Source organism: Uloborus diversus, chromosome 4 (assembly GCF_026930045.1).
Source record: "Uloborus diversus isolate 005 chromosome 4, Udiv.v.3.1, whole genome shotgun sequence".
In the NCBI taxonomy this organism is placed as follows: domain Eukaryota; kingdom Metazoa; phylum Arthropoda; class Arachnida; order Araneae; family Uloboridae; genus Uloborus; species Uloborus diversus.
The window spans coordinates 46188480-46214273 of NC_072734.1; the positions used below are offsets into that span (position 1 = coordinate 46188480).

Sequence of the window (25794 nt, forward strand, 5' to 3'; positions counted from 1 at the left end):
GCGACAGATAGAACAGGTACGACGCATACAATGGTTCATTTTTATGTTTTATTTTATGGTTTACCATGTTTTAGAGAAAAACTGCGTTAAAGATGAAAAACAAGGGGTAATTTACTTGTTTAAACAGAGGGGCGGGGGGGGGGGGGGGGGTCGAGCTTCCTCTTAGTTTCGGAAAATTTCACACTGTGTCTTCAGAAAATTTTACTTGCATCCACCTTTGTTGATTATTTTTTTATATTTCCATTAAATTTGTTTGTATGAGTTTTTTTTAAAACTTAGCAATGTAATCAAGGGCATACTTTTGATAGAATTGTTTTTCGGACTAATATTAGGTTGCACTTTTTTGCTTTTATTACAAAAACTAGAATGTTGAGTAAAAAACATTTCTCAAAACTAGGCAGTAAGATAAAAATCCTGGCCAACACTTATTTGTTGGCAGAAAAACCTGCCTCTTTGAAAACAGCTGCTTGTGCCGCTGTATTTGGCACTATGTGCACCTGCAGACTAACTTTTTCTATATTAATTTGAATTAAGTAAAAACCAGGAGGAAGGGATGGAAATTTTTTTTTCTGTTTTGACCACTTGCTGCTACTAACCCAAGTTAAAAATTTTAAAAAAAATCAAAAGATGCAATCTAAACTATTCCATCAGACATATTTGTGTGCCAAAAGGCTTGTTTTTTTTAGCCTACTTTCCCAGTAAAAGTCAGAGAAGGAAGAAATTAGAAAGTAGGGTATTGAAATGGTAAAAAATGTCTTTCGGCGCCTATGAGGAAACTGAAAGTCAATGTAGATTCTGCACTTGAACGCGGATTTCCTTCCAACAAATTTTGTTAGAAATAGCTCTTGACGACAACTCCTGACTCCGAGGATTTTAGGGCACCTGACTTGGACTCCTGTGCCCGACAATTAGTGGAACCCAGACTTCGACTTTGTAGCTTTGGCAAAAATGCATACACGGAGGAAAAATGACAGACTCTGATTCTTGGATATTGGTCTCCAACTCCTTTATTCCAAAATGAGTCTGACTCGGCAAACATTGGCAGAGTTGCGGACTCTAAGGGAACTGACCAATTACAACTCCAAGTCTTTGAATTAAATACCTTCAGCTCCTGAGTCTGACTCATTTATCCCAAAACGAGATCGACTCCGACTCGGCAGCCATAGTTTTAACTGTGAAACAATTATTGTTAATATGACTTGTTTTTATTTTCACTCCAAAGTTTGAATTTATGTATTCAGTTTTCGGTAAAGAAACTCAATATTGTGCATACGATTTTTTTTTTTTTTTTTTGACAGTAAAAATTATTTCTTTAAGTTGGCATTTTATTGTTTTTATTTATTTTGGAAAGTACATTAATTAATTTAAAAAAATTATTTTTTGGCAACAGGGGAAAAATAAAAGATTTTTTTTTATATATATTTATTTTAATGAGCTTATTAATTTTATTTTTTTTTCTTTTTGAAAGCGATTATTTATTTTTTTTAATGGAAAAAAGCTGCTTTGTTTAAAAGGTGCTGCTATTTTATTTGTTAGTTTATTTTTTTTTATGTATCTTATTTTTTAGATGATTGAGGCATATTTTACTTCTAGAAATCATGTTAAATTATTTAAAAATGTTTGAAACAATTTGCGATTTTAGCTATTTCTGAGAACATTGATCAGATACGAGAAAGTAGACATGGGTATACAGGAAAGTAGGCTCGTTTAGTTCTAGACCGAACTTCTTGTTTCGTTATCTGTACATAAGTGCAGAAATTAATTATGATATTTTTAAGTTATACCTGATTCAAAATACAGTGCGAAATTCAATGTGCATTTTTATTATTTGAACAGACCTAAAAGTGACACCTAAACTTAATCAGTTCCCCTCATTGTGCCGCTTGTTTGGAAAAGATTGCATTCATGGATTACATAATTACCATTGTAAGATAAAAAAATAAAATATCTGCGCACAAAACTCAGAACTATCTGCAGGTATGAAAAACACAGTGAGCAGATAAAGTTTTAGTTTCAGAATACCTTTTGCTTTTAATCATGTATACATGCGAGCAAAGGGTGAACTATTCCATAAATTTACACACCTATTTTGAAGATAATGTTTAATATTGATATTAATTAACAATTATCAGGCGATGCACATATTTACAGAAAATGTATTCGTGCATGGCGTGTGCATCTATTACCTACTTATGGTAATTATGTTAACTTAATTTATGAAAGAAGAAAAGTTGTTATAAGAGGAAAAAAATTCTTGCTATTTGACAAAGTTAATAATCTTTTAATGGGTAAAATTTTATTTTTTGGAGTCATGACGAAGTAAAATTCAACTTATTGAATAGGTCAACCGCGCAAAATTCATCTTCTCATTATAAAGCTTTAATATTCGATCGAGTTGGATGAGAAAAAAATGTTTTTTCAGTCTGTTGCTGTTCAAATATATGTAAATGTATAAATTTATGTTTTACGCTAAGAAAGCAAGCTTTGATTATATGTGGTAATGAGAAGCAAAAGAATGTAAGTGAACTTTTTAAAGTTTTGAGAAAATGCATTTGAAGTTCAGATCTTAGGCAGGTTCCGATTGATTTTTTCCCCTTCTAAATCCTGCTGTATAGCAGTACCTACCAGGGATTCTAGTTCTATCTCTTGCCCTGAAACAAAGAAGTTCTCCTACCATTTGTACAGTTATCAGGAAAATTTTAATTTTGGCACTTACATCCCTTTGCTTCTCACTGCCTTGTATGTGCAAGTGTGTTTGTGGATGATTATTATTTTTTCTTTTAGATTGAAGCTGGAAGTACGACTTTTTTATAATTATGTATTTCATGTTATCTTTTGAATGCTGCTGAAATAATTACTGATGGTTTATTTAAAAGAGTGCCATCTAGTTATCTTTATAACACTTTTAAACTGAAGGAATACAACAGAAGAAGCAAAAGAAAGCTTGCAAAACTCCATTGTTGGTCATGTTTTATCAGTTGTAAATACATTTATTTCTTTGCTTTTAAGTTTGCTTATCTAATTGTTATTCTCTATATCGAGCATTTTCATTTTTCTTTGAAAATATTATGAACAGATATCTTCTACGCATATGTATTTGCATAATATTAGTTTTGTCTTCATTTATTTAAAATTGTGTGTACAGTAGCTTCTTTGGTTTCCTTTCTTTATTCTGGACAAAGTTAGTTTTAGATCCTAACTGTAAAAAAATCTTGTTTTAAAACATATTATTAATTATCTAAGTTGTCTAGCCCAGCGGTTCCCAACTTTTTTCTCTTTGCGAACCCCTTGGAACAGGCAAAAAAGTTCGCGAACCCCCTGATGTTGAAATTAGTAACATGTAAGAAACAATAAAAAAAACAGCATGTTTGCTTTCCATTTTTTGCAGCATTTGATTGCAATAAACAAAAATATAATTGTAAAATATCATTAAGTGCAAACATTAATAAAAAGTTAAAACTACATCTACAAGAAAAATTATAAACAAGAAGTTTTATAAACCAACTATTTTTTTAAGCATACTTTAAGGGGAGGGTGGATGTTGAAAATGAAAAAAATTATTTTTTAAGTGACATACTTAAAATTTTGTACCCTGATGTATTTCTAAATGAATAAAGACATCTCACTTTTTTTTTTTCAAAAATATCAAAAATTTTAAATATTTATTAAATTTTAAACTTTTTTAAACCAAATCTAAAATTTGCTCCCTGCGTCGCAAAATTTAATTAAATTTCATTTTTCTTTTTTTAAACCATAGTTTACATCTAATAAAACAAAAGTTGCTTCTTCAACATAAATTTTTAACAATAGTTTGTTCATAAAAAATTTTACATCAAATTTTACTTGATTTTTTACGGAAAATATTGACTTTTCGTAGTAAATGACCCTGAGAACTCATAATATAATGCAGATAGAGCCTTTAATGTAAGCAAGATTTGTTCCTTACATTTTTGATCTCATTAGAGCCAAATTGCAAAAATATTGAAAAAAAAGTTTTGCGCATGGAACATTTTGAAAATTGCGCGTTGTGCGAAATCTATTTTGTGAGAAAACGACAATTTATTACTTTATGGTGCATGGGTAATACAAATTCAAGTCAAAACTGCAAATATCTTGACACATTACTTACCTTGAGAAAATGTGGTTCCATAAAAATGCATTTTACATTTTTTAAAAAAAAATTGTATTTTCAACCAATGAAATTTAGCAGTATAGGTTTCGAAAAGAAAAAAAGCTTTTGTTGTTTTTTCATCGGAGACCCTTGTAAATGGCTCTGAGAACTCATAATATAATACATATAGAACCTTTAATATAAGCAAGATTTGTTTCTAACATTATTGATCTCATTTGAGCCAAATTGCAAGAATATTGAATAAATAACTTTGCGCAGGGAACATTTAGAAAATCAAGCGTCGTGTAAAATCTACATTGTGAGAAAACGACAATTTATTACTTTACAGTGCATGTATAATATAAATTCAAGTTAAAGATTCCAAATATTTGCACACATTACTTACCTTGAGTAAATGTGGTTCCATAAAAATATATTTTTTATTAAAAAGAGAAAAATTGTTGTTTCATCCTAAAAAACATTGCACAGCGTATTCATCGGAGACCCAAATGGTAGAAAAATACTATTATAATTGCATATATTCATGCATTATATTTTAAAAGTAACAATAAAATGTACGAGTTTTTGTTTTCAATGACTTTTGTATTAGAATTCAAATTTAAGTTAGGCATGTATGTGATATTTATTTACAGTTTACACAAATGTTCTAGTATAAACAGGCCCGTTGTACACAAAAGTAGTTTTATTCATAATCAAATCAAGTATTGCAGCTTACAAAGCATATGTCAGGCAATTAAAACTTATACCAGATGTAAATGATTTCAATTATACAGCTATTCACAATGAAACTTAAATGAAGCACTTCATCTTACACACTTGAAATAATGTAAGTACTTGGGACAGAAATTGTCGTTAGAGTAGAATAAAATATTTGAGGGAGTAGATGGACAAAGCGAAATTAAATTCAGGTTTGAGAGCTTTTACTATATTATTATACAAGATGTTTACATTTCGCATGTAAGGGTCATAACCAATGTAATTTAAGGCATGGGTGCAACTTTTTTGGTTTCTTATTTTTTAGCACAAATTAAAACGCACCAGCTGAATAAGTGACACCTTCTTTTTTTTTCAACTGGTTGTTGGCACAAACTTTGGCATATTTTTTAAAATTACGCTTCTGTTTACTTTCTGCAGTTGAACGCAGTTTTTTTTGTGTTTCACGCCTTTTGTCCTTTTGATGAGCAATAACCAGAGATGCATCTGCCAAATTACAGTCAGATGTTAGAGTTAAAGTTTCCGTGCACCCTAAATTAAATTCACTCACTGCAGCTAAAACTGCCAATTCAAGCCTCTTTTTGGTGACGAATATTTCTTTTGGGCACTTTTGCCAAATACAGCTGTGGAGGCTTTCATTGCGGTTTTGCGTTTTAGCAGCTGTACAACGTAACAGTAGTTCATCATTTATTAACCGTTGATAAACGGGCAGGATCTTTACAAGAACATCCTCAGAGAGCTTTGTCTTCATATGCTTATGACTTTGAGGTTTCATGCGATTTGACAAAGCTCTCTGATAGAAGCACCAAGATGATTTTCCTTGCGGACACTTACTGTGTTGAGGCTTGCTGTCGGTCGAGACACAGTGATACAACGATGCTAAAATGGCAGTTTTCATATTTTTAATGTTCGGCGCATTGTCTTTTATGGCTTTGCGGTAGTAACTTTGGAGGCGTTGAATTGTGGCTTGAGTTAAATTCCCAGACTTCTTGCCTCCAAGTGTCACGCCTTTCACCCGCCACTCTTTAACTTTATTTTCCAGGCCAGTTCGTAGCCTCTTGGCCACGTGATTAATGCATTCCTCTTTCGTTATCACAAAATCATCGTAGATGTTTTGCTCAGTCAAATGGGTGAAAGTTTTTGCATCACCATCAGATAGAAGAGAAACGTATCTGAAGTTGAGTTCCGTTGCTCTTCTAAACAAGGTCTCAGCAGCATGCATTTCCATGCTGTTTGAGGTGCCAAAGAAATTTTTCTGGCAGCCGGTCCCTTTGTGACCCTCAAACCACACATAGAATTCGCAGCTTTCCTTCCCCAAATCTCTTTCTGCAGAAACGCATTCCGGGCAGTACTTGCTGAGAACTTCGTAGTCTATGACTAAACCGGTCAACATGTCGATAACGATGCCAATCCCGTTTAACGACGTATGGCCTCGCTTTTGCCACGTACCGTCATATGAGACTGAAATATCGAGGACTCCATCATTTTCAACTGCTCCATTCTCAAGATTTATTTTACGAATGTAATCCCTCGAGGCATTTAAAATCTTCTTTTTTGTCTCACTTGATTCACTTGAAAGGGTTTCTACGTAAGCAGCAAAGGTCTTTTTATCCATATTTGGTATTCCCAAGACCATCGAAAAAGTTTGCAAAGCAGCATAGCCTCTGCCAATTGCCAAAAATGATTCCACGAGTTTTTTGTTCAGTTGAAACTTCTTTGATGTACTTTCTCGTGGAGTGTTGAAGGCCGAAGAGTAGCAATGGTTACAGTCCTTGCAAAAAATTGCCATCTTACATGCATACCCAAACTTGTTGCTAGCACAAACATCTAATGATTTACTCCCACATTCAGTGCAGGGCAATTCACACAACAGTGAGCTCCACATTTCTTTCGACATCATAGTAATGTTCTCGGGCATACTGCTGCTAGGCGACTTTATATCAGCACATTTAGAAGAATTAGGTTGATCCACAGGTGACGACAAAATGTTATTTTGATTTGTGCTTGCATTTTTACGTTTTGCAGCATTTGCAGCACAAGCAGCTCGCCGCTTAGAAGGGCGACCTTTAGGTTTCCGGTAGCGTGAACTAATCAAGTCCATTTCACCGTAAATGTTGAATAAAAATTTAAACTATGCAAAAACAATCACTAATATAGAACAACGTAACAGATAATAACAATAAAATCAACAAATCACAACAAAAAAACGGATACCAACAAGAAATAACAACAAAAGTTGATTCGAAAAATAATTATAACTCGCAGTCGCTAAATGTAAACAAATGTCGATTGTGTCAGAGATACGGTTACAGTTAAAGCAACTGTAGAAGTGCATCTTCTTGGAATAATATTATTTAGTGTGGCTTATCATATAAAGTGATGAAAAAACAAGTAGTAATATGTAAACAAACAGTTTAAAGGGCATTTAAATGTCTCCGGCGGCCATTTTGAACCACGAAATGGCAGCCATATTTGGTTCTAATGATAATTAATTTATGTATAACTTTTTAAAATGTTGATTTTATTGGAAAATTCTTTTGGCTTTGTGTAGGGAAGGGATCTAGCAATATTATAAAATTAAAAAAAAAAAATGAATAAAAATCATTTTTTGGTGATTTTCAACGTCCACCCTCACCTTAAATTGGGGAAAAAATCCTTAATGCGATATTTGTGGCTGTTTGGCGGAACAAAGAAACTGAAAGTGTGGTTCAATGTCTGACAATTTGAGTCTTAAATCAGGCTCTGCATTCAATCTGCTTCGGTATTTATCTTTGAGATAAGTATAGGAGGAAAATCCTTTCTCGCACAGATATGTTGTACAAAATGGTAATAAAATTCTAATTGCTTTTTTGGACAAAACGGTATAGTCATTTCTTACACTGAGCCAGAAGTCAATTAACGAGAGCTCTTTAAAGGTAGTTTTCAATGAATTATCACAGGATAACTCGATGAGCATTTCCTTTTCAGGTAATGTCAGGGTGTTCTCTAAGCATGGATTTCCTTCAAAAGGATTGCGTATCCAGTTGTTTGAGAGAGGGACGTTACGCCTATTAGGAAAATACTCGTCAAAAGTTAGTTCAAGATGTTGCAGATGTTCACATACATTTCTTTTAACGCTTTCATCAAGTTTCATTGAGTTTTCTGATAAAAAACTACTAAGAGAAGTGAAACAAGAAAACTCACCCATTTCCAGGCATTGGATCCAGAAATTCAATTTTTTTACCATAGTTTCAATTTTATCATATACAACGAAAATATTAACAACTACACCTTGCAAGGATAGATTTAATTCATTTAATTTTGAAAAAATGTCAGCTAAATATGCAAGCCTTTGCATCCAAAGAGGATCAAATATGCAAGTGGACAAGTGAAATGGATGATCAACAAAAAATGCTTGGACTTCTGACTTCAACTCAAATAAGCGTGTCAAAATTTTGCCACGGGAAAGCCATCTGACTTCTGTGTGAAGAAGTAAAGTAACATGAAGGCTTCGCAATTCCTCACAAGGCGCGTGAAATATATGGCAGTTTGTGGCACGTGATTTTATGAAATTTACAATTTTTACCGCATCATTCAAAGTAGCGGATAATTCTGCGGGAATACGCTTACATACTAATGCTTATTGTCTATGAATGCAGCAATGAGGCCATTCAATTTTCTTCTTTGATCTTTACTCGCACCACAAAGCCAACAAATTTTCCTGTCATTGATTTTGAACCATCCGTGCACTCACCCACACACAAAGACCAATCTATTCCATTTTCTTCAAAGTAACTGTTGACCAGTTCGAAAATTGCTTCTCCAGTTGTGTTGGTTTTCAAAGGTTTTGCAAATAGTACATCTCCTTTAATTGTATCGTTAAAAATATACCTAACATAGACAAGTAATATTGCAGTGTTTGCTACATCAGTCGACTCATCAAGCTGGATCGCAAAATTATTCTCTTTTATTCTATTCACAAGTTCTTTCTCCACATTACTTGCCAAATCAGTAATTCTCGTGATACTGTGTTGCTTGATAGCGGAAATAGGTCATTTTTTTTGCTTACTTTTCTCCCAGCATACACTTAGCAATATCTTTAGCACACGGTCCAATTAAATTTTCTGCAATTGTATGTGGCTGTCCAGATCTTGCAATTCTATAACTGACTCGATATGAAGCTTCAAGGGCCATTTTACTATCTTCGTTGGATTCTAACAGGAACGTAGAGACGCTACACTTTTTATTATATTCCAATTTTCTTTTAAAATATTCGATAGGTTTGTCATTGTGTGTCGGATGCTTTGTTTCGAGGTGTCTTCTCAGAAGTGACGGTTTCAAACTGCTGTTCGCTAGAACTTCGTTGCAGAGAAGACAAAGCGGTCTAGGTTCAGGCTCTTCTCCAGTAAAATAAAAGCCCATTTGTAAATAGTCACTGTCATATTTTCGCTTTTTTCCTTTTTTCTCCCCTAGTTCACTTTTCTGTTTAGTCGGGGGAGGCGGCAGTTCATTACAGCTATCTATTTCAATATCCTGTGTTGATTCGAAAGTTACTGCTGATGTTGAGGGTTGATCGATTGACTGCTTGTCCATTTGTCGCTCAACCAAACTACCAGTTTTCAACCATCGATCCATAACAGCAGAAAGTTATTAAATCATAAAAATTACCAACACGATTATAACTTCACAAACAGAGTAGCAAGTTCACGTAGCAAAACCTATTGCAAACAAAATCACTTGTTTTCAAGCATCTCTAAAGTATCTCTAAATACGTCTGTTAACAACTATTTCCCCAGAACTATGAGCATGCTGATGTTATATATTTTTGAAAACGAACAGATGGGTAAAATCCAGTAATAAATTTTAAGTTTGGAGCCTTTTGCTGTCATGTCTGCTATTCGATGACTGAATTCGACGGAAATTCCCGAGTTATATTTCAACCAGATTAGAAATAATACCCCTATGATGCATTGTTTGAGAATTCTTAATTTTTTTAGACATATGTATATTATGTATATTGTTTGATTGACTCCGCGCGATGGCGCCTTTTTAAGGTCATCGTGATCCCCGCCACAGCTTAATACAAGGTTTCTGCATGGCGCCTCGCAATAAAGAAGAAAGGATATCTCTTTTTGTTGTCTATCGAAAAAAAAATGAAAAAATTTCTTTTTAACCAAGATTATAAAACCGCTGAAAGATTTTTTTTTTTTTGAGCTTAATACAAGAGTCTGGCGCGTTTTCAAATTAAAAAAAAATTTTAGTAACAATGTGTGCAAATTGAATATTTTATAATTTTTTACCAAACTAGGAAAAATCCGCCATTGCACCGAAATTTTCGCGAACCCCCTTCCTGCACCTCGCGAACCCCTGGGGGTTCGCGAACCACCGGTTGGGAACCTCTGGTCTAGCCTTAAGCAGTATTCGGACTATGCATAGATTGTAAACTTACTATGTTGTTTGTTTTAAATTTAAATGTTTCCTATTTATATTTGGCAGAAAAAAAAAAAAAAAAACAACAACAATTTTGCTATCCTTCGCGAGTGGAGTCTACGAGTTTAAATTTTTTTTAGTGCTCTGTAGTTTTATGAGGAGCTAAGATTTAAAATGTTAACTTTTACATTTGGAGGGGAGACCAGTCCAAGCTTTATGTACTCCCATTCCCACCATGACAATTTGTAAGAAGGGGATCTGAGAAATTTCGACTATATCCATCTATATAAACTACCAACACATCTATGCATATATCTTTTTCTCTTCTACGTATAGCCCTTATGGATAATACTAATACATAATATCTCCAGACTTAGATAAAATGAAAAGCTTTCTGCAAACACAAATCCTAACTGGAAAATTTTCTGCAAATAATTATTTTGCCTGACTCATCCTTGAATAAAAAATTTAATTTGTATTCAAATATGAAAGAGACAAAAAAAATGCTTTAAATCATTTATTTTTTTTTACAATAACATATAGTTAGTTCTTATTTTTCACCAACTGAAGAAGACTGCCGAAACCATTATTTTTTTTACACATGTGCTTCAAAAGGCTTTTGGAGAAAGACTTTAACCGAAATAAACTTTAGGATTTTCTTAAAAATTCCATTAAAAAAAAAATTAAATCAACGTTAGCAGTTTGAAAAAAAATTTCTGCAGAGCTAAAAATTTTCTGCGAACGCCGTTCGCGCGTTCGTCTATATTATGCAAGACTGAATATCTCTAATGTTATATCTAATATTAATTATCTAAATTTTTTTTTCATTATACAGTCGAGCCCGCTTATTAGAATATCGGTTAAAAGAATATCCTGTTTAATATAATACATTTTCAATGTACCAAACCGATGTAATGTGTTATTTTGATCCCGGTTACTGGAATATCCCGCTTATTAGAATAATTTTTCGCGGTAAAATAGCCATTCTATTAAGCAGGTTCGACTGTATTTTATAAATTGTAGTTATTATGAAAATGTCTTCATTGCATATACTTTCTCTTTTAGGATACATTTATAAATGCAATTGTTCAAGTATTTTTTTGATAAAGTTAATATCTTGAAGCATTAAGGGATTTACATTCTAACATGGCTGAAAGTTCTTGTGTATTTCAACCACTGGTTGAACCTGCAGATGAGGACCAAACTTCATTGGCAACCTGGTGTGACCTAAGCAGATTGATAATTAGTGAGCATTCATATTCAATTCTTAAACCACCCCCTGTCATGCAATCGTCCAATGTGCCATCTGATGAATTGGACATTGACCATGGTGGAGGTGGCAATGAAACAACTCATCTTGTCTTCAAGGAGCCATCTTCAAAGAAAGAGGATAGTACGGAAAATTCAGGTGATCCACCCCCTGTCATGCAATTGTCCAATCTGTACTCTGATGAGTTGGACATTGAACATGGTGGAGGTGGTATTCAAACAACTGAATCCGAATCTGCTGAACTTCCTTCAGAAGCTGAGAATGGTCTATCAAAAAATACATTTGATTTACAGAATGTTGAATATTTGCCTGATGTTTCATCTGAATTGAAAGCTGAGCATGCTGTAACAGTTGAAAATACCACACCTAAATCTACAGAGCTTTCCTATGATGAAAATGTCATTGCAAACGTATCTAATCCACTTTCTGTTGTGCAATCATCCGAACTGTCATTTTCTAAGTTAGACAATGAACATGATAAAGATTGCACTACAGCTACTGAACTTGATCATAAAAACTTTTTTGCAAAAGATCATGATATATGCTGGGATATGCAGCATTCTAATCAATCCAATGGTAATTTGGATGTTAGTGATGAAGATTCTGCATTGGTTATTCAAGAAGATGATGAAAAGCCCCCACCTAAAAAGCTAAAGCTGTATGCTTTTGATTGTCAGGATAAAAACACTTCACGTCCTAGTACGTCTGATGATGACGATGAAGATATGGAATCTAAATATAAACTTTCTGATTCTAATGGACACAAAAGCAGTTTATCTATGACAACTTTTTCTGAAAGGGATGAATTTCCAACTGGGTAAGTATTTTCAAAAAGTATTATATGCTTGAATTTGTATGTAAGATTTATTATTATACTAGCTGTGTCGTCCGACTTTGGACGGTCCACCTCGAAAATAAAAATTATGTCAAGTGACGCATGTTCAACAATCATGGTTCAATTAGAGAAAGAAAAACAAAAATAATGTAAAATTTCCCATCAAAATAGTGATTCTTAAAGTTCGTTAACGGCAAATCTAAAAGTCCCGAATAAATGAAATGCAACTCTCTGTTAATCCAACTAAAATCCTAAAAAAAATATCAAAATAAAATTTTACCTCAAAGCAAAACCAATATTTTTATTTGTTCACTGTTGAGGAAAAAAAGGCAACATATCTTTCTTCACGCTGAGCTTGTTGGCAAATGATGAATTTTAGATTTGATTTTGATGTTCCATTAGGCTTAAAAATGCTTTTAACTCTTTCCCTGGTGATTTTACAGCCTTGTTTTTCTTTTCTTTAGTTCAAAGGAAGTAAATCAATTTCAGGGGTATTTTCCACAGGCTTTAGAATGGGACTTGAATCTAGAAAATCAGATAATTATTTTGGGTAAAACGAGCTGTTTTCTGGTCCTGAAATTAAAATTTGAACAGTTCGTTTTTTTATTTTGGCTTTTGAAAATCTCCCTACGTTTCTTCCGGTTGCCCAAGTAAGTCCCTGCCAAATTTGGTCTGGATCCAACGAAAACTGGATTTGTATAGGGAACATATATACACACACATATATTCCCTGTTTTATTTATATAGGGGTCATTCCATGTCAGTTCAACCACACCCCAACACCCACCATCTCAGATTTCAATGAAACTTTGTATACTTCTACTTTTCATAGTCCTAAGTAAGCTCCTAAAGTATTTCTTCTCTATCAAATATAGTTTTTATTTTTTGACCTTTCAAAGTTTTGCGATTTTGCGTTAATTGTCATTTACAGTTCTCTGAGAATGAACAGCCGCTGTTTGCAAAAAAAATTATTTCTCAACAACTAAAGATAAAAAAAATTTGAAAATTTTTATATTTTATATTAAGATTTCAAGTATTTCAGAAAAAATATGTCAAAATTCTAAATTTATATTCAGCAATTAAAAAAAATTAAACTGAAAAATTTAAAAAATTTTCAATAAAAAAATGACGGTTAAAATTTTAAAATTTTGGCATGAGGGTCTAAATTAAAATAATTTATATATATTTTTTAATGATTATTAACATGTGTGCTAACATATAAAAGGAAAATCTTTAGGGGACTTTGAGGGATTCTGCCCCTCCCCCTTGCCCCGCCCCCTGTTTTGATAAATGAAAAAAAGTTGATCGCAATATTACAAACTAAGTTAACAATCCCATTAAAGAAAATTTAAATATTGAATTACATTGGTGTTTGAACTTAAATGTAAACATTTAAATACTCAAGGTTTTTTTGAATTGAAAATAATTGATTAAATTAATTAATAATAAACAATAGAAATAATATATCGCGAAATTCGAAAATTTCCTACAATAGTTTATGCCTACTAAAAATTATTGTTAAACTTAGGGAAACAAAGAAATTAAAACTTTTCATCTAATTCTGATTTATAATTAAGCAATTTATACAAAGTATTAAAAATCCTATAAATACCAGCTCAGAGCTTTTAACTTGTTTCATTAATCTAATGCAATATCAAACTAAAACTTGGATTCATTTATCTCTGATCCAATGGAATAACCCAAAAAAATTTTGGTTTAACGTAGCAATTTATTGGGTATGAGTTTAAAATGGTTACCATTGGCCCAAATGTTTACAATTAAGGCTTTGCAACAATCTCATTTGACCATAAAAGTGTGTTTTGTTATCTTGAGTGTTTCTATGATCATAAATGGATCCTAATAACCTGGCATTTGTACAAATGACAGGTATTTTATTTTACACTTCACTAGTAATTTTTTTAAATGTTTTGTTTTATTTTTAATATATTTGCCTGTCACCTCCCTAACTTTATGGTTGCTTTACTAGCTCCCATAAAGGAACAGCTGGTATTAGATAACAGCTGATCAGCAAGCTGTATGGTTTACATTTACAGTTAGTTGCTTATATTATGACTGTGAGATTGTTAACTACTTTTTATTTAAAAGACCCTTTCTTTTTCTTGATTCCTCTTTCAACTGCTGCATTAGTTTTATCAAGGGGAGTATGTTCTTTTAAGCCACTTTTTATTTTGTACAAATGATTTATAAACCTTATATATATTCCAGTTTAAATACAGCAAAACTTCAGTAACTTGACACTGATAATCCAGGTAACTCAACATTTATTTTTCTAAGGGTTGGCCTAATGCTAACTTCAATGGCTGAAAACCTTTCTAACTCGACACACATTTTGCTGGAACCCCTATAAATCAACATCCAATCGCTATTCTAGTTCAATTCATTCTTTCATATTGACCTTTTCTCAAAATTTTAGAAAAGCTCTTTTAGAGAATTCTTTTAACCAAGGAGTCAGCAACCACTCTGTGCTGTTAGTGGAATTCTGATAAGGTAGGATAAAATGTACCCCATGGAAGGCGTGTAGAGAAAGAAGGCACCATTACTTGTTTTCTAAACAAAGGTGAGCAGGACTTGTTATCTTTAGCAGACCTGACTAACAAGAAGCTTTTATTCCTTTTCAACAATTATGTATTTAATTCCTCACAAGATATTCAAATCTATTATTGATTTTATTATGTTTTTCCAAAGAAAGAAAATAAAAAGAATAGAAAATTCATTTACTGGAATTAATTTTCATAATGTGAATGTTAGGCATTAAGCATTAATAAGTATAAATGATACAGACAGAAAATTTTTAGGAATTAAAATTTTAGAACCCCAGTAAATTGAGGAAAAGTTGTGAGTTATGTCACTAAGCTGGGGGGGGGGGGGGGATCTGGACAAAAAAAATTTCCATGCAAATAATATAATGTTTTTCAATTGTCATTTAAAAAAATATCAAAATCCATTGAATACGAGAGGTGCATAAATGCTAATTTATTTCTTCATTTGTTATGAGGGGAGGGGGGGAAGGTAATTTACTTTATTTGGAACATATTATTACTAAAAAATCAGGCCATCGATTTTTAAGGGGTGTTAAATGTAATTTCAAGAATTTAAAAGGATGAATTTGTTTTTGTAATTCAGTAAAACTATAATGGTAAAACAGTTCCGCGATAGCAATTTTTTCAAACGTAAGGGGGGGGGGGATCCTAAAAGTACTAGAAACTGCATGATTATGAATTAGTGTTAAGACTTTACTTTTGTTTTAAGTTGTCTGGACGAAAGTGCAGTAATCTGTATGCAGATATTGCCGTATGCTGAAACTTTTGAATTTCATGATATCTTATTTTCAGAATGTCTATATTTTAAACAATTTTTAACTATTTCAAATAAAAAAAACTTGAATATTTAATTAATATGTTTGAGTTCAATATTTAACACTTGATATTTAAATTTTTTAAATAATTGCTGGGAACTCTTGTTTCAAAGACATGGAAGAACTTTTCTCTATGATGCTTTCGTTATTTCTAGGGGGGAGGGGACAGAATCCCTAAATGACCCATAACTTCTTTCATAGGAAAAGTTAGGGCACATACTCATGATCATTTTTTCTTTAAATCATGATTTTTAAAACTGGCCCTGATGTTAAAAATTTGAAAGTTTGACAATGTTTTTTTTTTTGGCCAAAAAAAAAAAAAAAAAAATCAAAAAGTTTAACTTTCTGATTTTTTAAAAATTTTTAGTATAAATTAAGATTATTATAATATTTTTTATACAAATATTGAAACAAAAGAAACTAAGGGGTTGCTTTTAACCACAAAATAAGGAAGTATACCAAGTTTCATCAAAATCCGAGATGGTAGGTGTTAAAATCCCATTTTTGTGGTTGATTTAAAACTATTTAAAATAAAATAGAAGCTTAAATATAATTTTTTTTTATGTTTGAGTTCCATGTTGACAATTCTGTTTTTAAGAATATGCGAGAGATTGTACGATGTTTTACGCTTTTTTCCCAGAATGTGGGGAGGGGGGGGGGGCAGAATCCCTTAAAGTCCCTTAATGTTTTTCATTGGATAAGTTAGAGTACATATTCATGATCATTTTTCTAAAAAATCATGATTTTTAAAGCTGACCCTCTTGTTGAAATTCAGATTTTTCCCAACACCTTTTTTTTGAAAAATAAAAAATTCAAAATTTTCAATTTTCTAATTTTTTTAAAAAAATTTCTGCAAACTAAGATTTTAAAGATATTTTTTATCAACAAGTCTTTCTATTTTGTGTAAAAATTTTCAAAAAGATTATAACATTAGTTACCAAGAAATAATTATTTTTCATAAACAACAACATCTCAGTTTGAGTGTCTCGAAAATGACAAAAATGTAAAACCGCCAAATTTCAAAAGGCTATAAAATAAAAACGCATTGATATTGAAAGAAAAAAATTTAGGGGGTTGCTTGTAACCATATAGGGATGAAGTATACCAAGTTTGATAAAATTCCGAGACGGTGGGTGTTAAAATCCCATTTTTGTGGTTGATTTGACGTGGAATGACCCATAGATTATATCATTTTGACCCATGAGTTCTTACTTTTTTTAACAAATTTACATTTTTAAAATTTAACATTTATTTTTTAGCATAAAAATATTTATTTTCCTCGTTATACTCTATTTTACTCGGAATTTTTTAAAGTTCAGAAGTTTATTTTTAGACATACCTTTGTGATGATTTGTAAATTCTATAGTTTATCTTAATGTACTTATCTTACTGACTGCAAAAACACATTGGTTCAACTTGTCAATTGAAGGCAAAGCGTGCCATTACTGTAGGCTCTCTGGTGTGCTTTAGCCTCTTCTCAGCTTTAATGAGATGATATCCATCTCCACCTCAGTTATTTTCTTTTCCAGACTGATTAGTTCATGACAAAGGCAGAAGTACAGTCTCCGGATAGCATAACCAGGCTGTCGGTATGTTGCCTGTATTTCTGCCTTTGCCCTGGCGTAAGGGTGGAAACTTACTGCTTAATACCCAAACTTTGCCCTAATTGATAGTTGAACCTTACCATTGCTGCCGACGTTCGCTGAGATGCTAAACTTATTTTAGCTACCAGTTTGTTAATATTCTCAGCTTTAATGAGATAACATCTGCCTCCTCCTTGGATGCTGTCTATTCCAGACCTAAGAAGGACAATTCTTAGTTACGGTTTATACTTCAAATAGCTTGTTTATTAATGTTCAATAATGAATACTATTACTGTTTGTGATATTTTTTCTTGTTTCTTTCATTTTTTCTCTTTTTATGGTTGAGTATTGATATTAACGTAGCATAACAGAAAATTATTAAATGTTATAAACTTGGAGATTATTTGGTAAAATTAAAAAAAAAACATTTTATCAGTGGCATAGGAAAAGGGATGGTGTCCAGGTTTCCTCTCTTGAAGCTTTCAAAAGAATTAAATGTTAGATTATTTATTGGTTTTTAAAAGAACAAAATAATAAATAAAATCAGCTTAATAGATCCCTATTCACCAGTTATTTTACATCATTATTGCTTCAAGATGAAAGATTATTTTATTTTTGGAAAATCATTTTTTTGTTAAAACTTTTTTTTCTATGTATTTAGTGATTGAAAGATTGTTGTGTATCATATGAGATTTTTTGGAGAGAATATTATTTCTTTAAATGTAAATTCTTAACTATGAAAAAAATATCTACAGTATATAGTCTTGAAAATTCAAGCTTCCGCTTAATCTGAGGTGATTTATTTATATTTTAAGTTAATTCCTTAGCAGCTAAAAAAAAAAAAGATTTTCATTGAAATCTGAAAATAGAAATATTTTATTACTGTAAAAATTATTAACTATGTATAGTAAATAATAACAATACATTGAGAGGTTTGTTTCAACAACACTCTTTTAGTAGCACGAAATATTCATTGACTGCAATATGGATTATGAGATGACTTGAAGATAATAACTTGAAACGTAAAATTGACACTGATTTGCCACAAAAGAACATGTTAACACTCCTTTAGGAATATCCCATTGTGATCAAAAAATGAGGTGCCCAACGTGACGCCACATGAGTTGCATATAAGAAATATAAACCTTCCAACAACTAACCGTTTTTGTGTAAACTGAGATACATAAATACGCACACATATTGATACAGATATCATGACAAAACCCAGCAAAATGAGTTTGGGAAAAATCAAAATGGATATTTTGCTTGCCTTGCACAAATAAATATGAACGAATATCAAGGAAAACTAAAGTCAGAATTTGTTTAGATGCAATTAAATGGGAAGTGTATGTTGAAATTTGAGTGATACATTTTTCATGAAAACAATAAATCCTTTTCTTTATACAAGGATGTAAAAGGTGCTCCTTCTTATGTTGTCCGAACAGTGTAAATTTGTAATCTGGAAGGATTTTCCGGATAATTCGAGGTGAGGTGAGCCCCAATTACCTCAAATTTTTGAGACTCTACTGTTTATGAACTGTTGCAGACCGAAAACAAATTGTCAAAAATTTTGCATTTTAAATGTATGTGCTTGGTAGCAAAATATTAAATCAAAAACTCCTAAGTATTTCATATACAGTGTAATCCCCATTTAACGATTGTCAAGGGACTGCAAAAATTTATCGTTAAATCGAGGAGAGTCGACATTCAATGCAGTCAAATCCAGACCAGTGAAATGCATCATTAACTTGAGGAAATTATTAAATTAAAGTTATTCTGTATATCACTAGTCATAGTTGCATTAATTTTTTAGTTGTTATAGTAACTTGGCTCATTGCATTTTGCTTTAATTTTAACTTTTAGAAGCATATTTTTATTTTTACATAACTCTAATTTAGATATTGTTGTGAAAATGAATGTTTTTCTAGAGTAAAAAATGCATACCGTGAGTCGTGGAAAGTTGTGGATTTCAAACTCTAAATGTAGCAATTACTTGTGGTTTACCACAATGTTTTAATAGAGATTTAGATGAAAACAATTCCTGAAAAATCCAAAAAAACAAGCATTTTTTTTCACCAAAAAGCCGAAAAACAGATATTTCATCACAAAAAAAAAAAAAAAAAACAGCTGAACTAGGCTTTCTCAAAAAAACCCCATTTTTTTTTTTTAAACCCTAGATGAGAAGGACTCATAAATTTGGAGAAAAGTCTAAGCTTTTGGCCGATTGATCTGTTTGATGTTGCCTCCAAGTTATCAATCACTCTTTCCGACTTTAAGGTGTAAAAACAACCCTACCATATCAGCAACTAAAGGCAGTAGAAATGTTCCCAAAGGCAATATATGACTTTAAAATCTTATATAGGATAGGATCAAGTTCTGATAAATCCTTGGTAAGGAGTGCAGGATGTTCACTATTTAGCACAGCTGTTTTGTTAGTAGGTTATCTACAAGTCATTAATTTGAAAGTTAGTCATAAAAGTAACAAAAATAAACCAAAACTATGAACAGGTTTGAAAAATTTCCCTTTGAATTTTCCTAATTTTTAGTTTTTATTGCTTTGTAAATGTATTTGTTTTTCATCAAGTCTCAGCAATGTTTTCTTTAAATATGTGGAATTAACCATCAAAAAGTAAATGCAGCCTTAAATCTCTTTTGTTTCCTTTAATTTTCTTTTTTAAACTGGATGATTTGCCAGTACTTGACCATTTATTGGAAATTTCTACAAGTTCTATTTAATTTCACAGGAAAAAAAACGGAAAAAAATTAAAATTTTTCTATGTGTTTATAAAATTATCAGGATCAACGGTTACTAATCATTTTTCTGTTCAAGTTATTTCGAATAGAAGTTAAAAAGGAAGATTTCGCCAGTAGTTGACTACTCACTTCCAGTGGTTGACCAATGTGTGCCAGTAGTTGACCACTAAAATCTGAAATCTACACTGTTAAAATCGGACCGGATGCATGCCTGTGTGTACTCATGTTCCCTCAAAGGTCGCCCCTGATTGGCTGTTGGGTGGATGACATCATCACAGATGTCACGTGACTTTGACACAACAATGATGACTAATAGGTTAAAATGTCGTGAAAACTTTCTGACATTTGGCGCCAAAACTAAGTTGCCCAAAAATGGTGCCAACTTTATATTATATCTTCAATTTCTTGCCAAGCCTATAGACTACAAATGCATATGATGTCATTGATATATGAGACGGCAAAGGCACCTCAGGCAGAGAATCTAGCCCTCCTAGACCGTTCGTATAATGCTTAAATATTAAAACATACTTCTAAAAGTAATGCATTGATATTATGAGTGATCATTGTAAATTCAGTAAACTCCCAATTAATCTGCAGAATAGGGCGACATGGTAACCGCGGATAAGTGAATTTCGTGGATAATCCGCAAAATAAATTAAAAGCGATTGCTAAAAAAATCAACACTCTCACATACTTTTAAACTCTGCTTGCAATGACCTATTAAATTTTAAAAGGTTGTCAAATTTGGCGACCTTTAGCAATTTCTCGCCAAATTTGGTGCCAAAAGTAAGTTGCCAAAAATGCTGCCACCTTAGCGATGTCTCTAATTTCTCGCCAAATCCATAGCAGCCACTCCAAGCAGATATGACATCATGATCATGTTAGTCGCCACAGGACTCAAACGTTACCGTCGACCCGAATTTAGTCAGCATAGCTGCCAGAATAATGCCTAAATATTATAACATTACTGTTAAGTAACCCTTACATGAAAAATGTTTAATAGTTTATACGGGGGGGGGGGGGGTCCATAAGTAACTTTCCCTATATATATACGGAGTCTTAGCGGCCTAGTCGCTGAATCTATCGATTCAAAATTTTAGATATGGTTTTTGAAGGAATGCGTTTGAGGTTGATGATTTTAAACAATGCAGTGATCTCCTGGCTGTGGTTACAGTGATAGAATCTCAAAATTTTGAACTGACAACACCCACTTTTTCTTTGCGCAAATTGATCAGTGTATTGATGAGCCAGAAATGGCGTTGGATCGATCAACATGTGACAAAAATTGTTTGTTCGAAAATTTAAGCACCAACTGAAGAAACACTCTTTCCACTCTGCATTTTAAAGCTTTTTTCCTTCAGCTTTTACCATGGTACTTAGTGGTTGGTTCTTCTACTACTGTCTTACCCTGTGAGTTATGCAAAATGCTTCTCTTTTATATTGTCATTAGGATAAACAATTTTCATCTTTGCAGTTTTTGTCACATGAAAACTCGTTTTCATGTGACATAGTCGCAATTTCAGGATTTTCAATATGCGGATGAATTTGCGCAAGAAAAATGTTGGTGTTGCAATTCGAAATTTCCGAAATTAGTTTACTATAATAGAATCTGTGTTAGTACAACGTAGTTTAAAATTTTCGCAATGAGGAGAACATCTGTTCAAATAACCGTTTCACAAATTTTGGTTCTATTGGTTCAGCGGACTGGCGGCTAGTCAATTACTTCCCAAAATATTTTTCTTTTTTTTTGAACAAAAGTACCATTATATTTTGTCTTAAGCTAAAAAATGTTTGCAATCACTTTGGTTTCAAGAAAAAAGCTTCAAAACCAACATAAATTCATTGCTTGACCGTTCTGGTCAACTACTGGCATTAATTACATTTTAGACAACCAGTAGTTTACCACTCCTCAATCCCAGCATAAATGATTAGTAAATTGATGCATTTTTTTTATTTACTTAAAGTTTATACATGGATGATCAGTATATATCAGTAAATGAACCTGAAAAATAAAATTTAACTTCGAGGAATACAATTAAACATTTTATCTCATGACAATTCTCACTAGTAAGAAAACTGATTTTCTTGAAATTTTTAATGTGTCTTTGTAATTGTACTGTCATAACCTCCATTCAAAACTTTAGTTACAATTATAAATTATGGTAATAACATGAAAGCAACAATAATTCTCAGCAAATGTGCACTGCTGCAAATTAAGTTTTGCACCTGATGGAAATAAGTGAACAATCTGAGGTAAGTACATACATTTTATGACTATATAAATGTCTGACGTTTAAATAAATCAGCTACACATCTTATATCTCACTTGTTTCTGCCCCCATCAAACTTTTAAGAACCGATCAGCAATGAAAAATATTTTTAAATGTCCCTTGAATTTCTAACGATTTATCATTCCTTCTAGGTTTCTAAGATTATACATGCATAGATTTTATGGCTGAAATGCACCAGTACACTTATCATGAAGATTATTTGCAGCATATAATGTTATGTATTTCTATTTTTTTATCAATATTGAATGATAGGAATTAGTAATCTGGAAATTTTGCATAGAGATGAAGTTTTGCTATTTAAGTTCATCTATACAGGTTTTTTTTTTTTTTTTTTTTTGGAAAAAAAATAATTTTGCATCAAAAAACCTTTTTTAAATGTAAAGTCTGCTTGAGTGAAGCCCTGAAAAGAACATGATTAAAATCAAATGGTAGATGATTTGTAACTATGACGACAAAAATTTTAAGAACCGTCTTTATGGCAATCTGAAAAATCATAGCAACATTAACTTTGGTCTAGTGAGGATGATAAGCAATTTGTGACTGCTTAAAAAATTGAAAAGTAACAAAATTTAACATTAAAGCATTTTCTGTTAAATTTAATTTACTTTGAATGTGATAAAATTAAGAAGTAACAATTTGAACTAATTTTGTAGTATGGTACTATATATCTATATAACTTTTATTCAGTGTATAAAGGAACATGTTTGTTTTCGAGTTATCGAACATGACAATTTGTTTATTATTCAGTTACCACGTTTTGAAGTATTCGGCCCAACCGAATGTTAGTTTTTCTGCCGGATATGCAGTATCCGGCAGACGTACCAACCAAATATTCAATGCATCTCTCGTAAAGAGTAAAACATAAAATAAAAACTGAACATTTGTCTGTTGTTCTAAATTTGGTTGAATCAGGAAAAGAAATGTTTCTTGTTGTTTGTTATAGGTCTGCGTCTTGACTACCAGCCAATCGCAGACCGAGTGCCTTTCTCGGCATCCACTCTTTCATGTGGCAACTGTATCAGCGGATTGCCATTGACACAAAAATGTTGATGATGGTTTCCCTTCTAGATGGGGACCCTTGAGCTCTTTTCGAGAGCATTCAAAGTCGAAAGAAAACTCAAGGGATTTTTTACATGCTGCTTTGTCATATAACTGGTGCTGTCACATTTAAACAGCTTGAAAATCCACCAACTGGAGTCGGCTCTGAACCTATACCTTTGGGCGTACGAGGACGTTGTCTAACCGCTACACTGCATGCTGGAAGAAAAAAAGAAATGTATAACAATTAAGTATTTTTTTTTCTTTTATGATATTGATTATTAATTTGAAAATTTAATGTTTCAGATCCTCAAATGGATTTATGGAATTCGACATTTTGGACGAGTTTGAAAGCAATGATAATGATCCTGATGAGGTTGACTCGGATGATTCAGATATATCACTTGATGAAATTGATGCTATGTTAGAAGCTGGTTTTGTGAATGGTAATACTTCAACACGTAAATCATCCGAGCATGAAGTAAAGGAAAAAGTGATTCTGAAAGGTGACTAATTTTACTAAGCTCTTTCTTTTACTGTATTATTTCATTAAAGAATATTATTTCATTTGTTTGTTATTATTTGTATTTAAATTTTTTTGGACAAAACGTTTCTTGCTTTTCTTTTTATTTTAAGTTGTTAATGAAGTAAATTGTGTCAATAAAAATTTTAATTTAGCACTTATGGTCCCCCCAACCCCCTGTACTACACGGTTGGCATTAAGTGATGTTTTTAATTTTACAAAAAAAAAATATGTAGCAAAATCTCGTTACAATAAATGCTAATAATGCAAAAAAAAAAAAAAATCTGTGGTCCCTTCAAGTTTGTTGTAAAATAGTTTTACTATACTTGTTTTAATACAAAATAATAAGATTGCAGTTTTTAAAAATGCATGGGGGGGGGCACAGATGAATGAAAATGTAATTCTTCATATGTGACGGATTTCTCTTAATCTTATGTAAAGAGGAAAAAAAAAAAACTTTGCAGCAATTTATATAAAGTATGATAAAACAATCTAGGTAATCGCTTCTGATTATTCTTTCAAGGGAAAAAAAAACTTATATACAGGGGTGGACTGGCTAACTTTGGCCCAGTCGGCAAAAGCATATTCTGGCCTATCATTATAAACTGAGAAATTTAAATTGTGTCGGATCCTCGATTTTTTCGACACAGAGGAAAGACGTGGAACTGCGACCCTTGCCTGTTTTTTCAAGTTTCTATATCAAGTTTGAATTAAAAAAAGAAAAACGGAAATAATTAAATTTATAAAGCGTAAAATACGAAAATAACTTTGAATTTTTTAAAGTGCTATTATAGCTTTGATGGGAATATTGACTTCTATGGTTACAACACAGGGAAGAGGGGGGGGGGGATACACAATTATAAGCTAGCTGTGCGGAATGAATTTAAGGAAATGGGGATGTCTCGAGGACTCTCCTGAAAACTTTCATAGTTTAATTCTTAAAAAACTTAGTTTGTGTCAATCTTTGGTAACATTAATGAATTACGAAGCGAAGAATTCTTGAACTCTTTCTTAAATTTTTCGACATTAAAGATTGAAAAACAGAATTGCAGACTTGAGGGAAGTCTTTCTGCCACCAAAAGTAAACACAAGCCTCAGGATTCTCTCTTCACAAATTTTCTCTAATTTGGGGTAAAGTTATTCAAAATGATGCTTTTGGGGGGAACTCCCCGATTGCATCAAATAAACCTTTTTCAGGTCATCTTACGTAGTAACATTGATGGGTAGAGGTTTCGGGACACAAACACGTTCCCTAAAATGTTCATAATTGAAAAGCAAAAAACGCGTCTCAGGCTGTCCTGAATGAGGTTAGAAGAAAGATAAGGATTCAGAGACTGGGTTCCTAGAATTTTTTTGACATTGCAGTTTTGAAAACGCAAATTTAGGTAACATACGAAAATCCATCATTTAACTATCGAAAATCTATTGTGTAAAAAATGGAAAAGGAAAAAATATCCCTTGAATAAACGAAAAACCCAACCTTAATGTAAAATAATCATTTTCTTCAACTAAAATGCTTAAACACCCTTTAAAAAACCTATAAACAATTCTTTGCAATTAAAAATATTTCACCAAATAAACAAAAAAGACATTGAAGTATGTTAACAGTAGCTTTAAATATAATAATCCCAAACACTATTGTTTTTCACAAACTGCTACCCAACCGTAATTCAGTTGAATAGCAAGTGAAGCAAACTCCGATTGATTAGCAGTTTGATCTTTTGAACAAAAGCGTTTAAACAATAATCCCGCTCTCTGGCTGACAATTGGTTTCATCAACTATCTTTCCAAGCGTACATGATTTGTTCTTTCAGCCAAGGACAAAAATCATTTACTGATCTTTTGTGTACAGCTAGTTGTGATTTGTCT

At 32.2% G+C, this 25794-nt stretch overlaps 1 protein-coding gene across 1 annotated transcript in view; it reads left to right on the forward strand.

The window, feature by feature from the left end:
* Positions 1-11401: 11401 nt before the first annotated feature.
* The window catches only part of LOC129220100 (microprocessor complex subunit DGCR8-like), a 61187-nt gene continuing 46794 nt past the window's right edge, over positions 11402-25794 (forward strand). The window contains exons 1-2 of the mRNA XM_054854440.1: positions 11402-12342; positions 23709-23908. Of these exons, the coding sequence (XP_054710415.1) occupies positions 11402-12342; positions 23709-23908 (1141 nt within the window). The remainder of the gene's footprint in view (positions 12343-23708; positions 23909-25794) is intronic.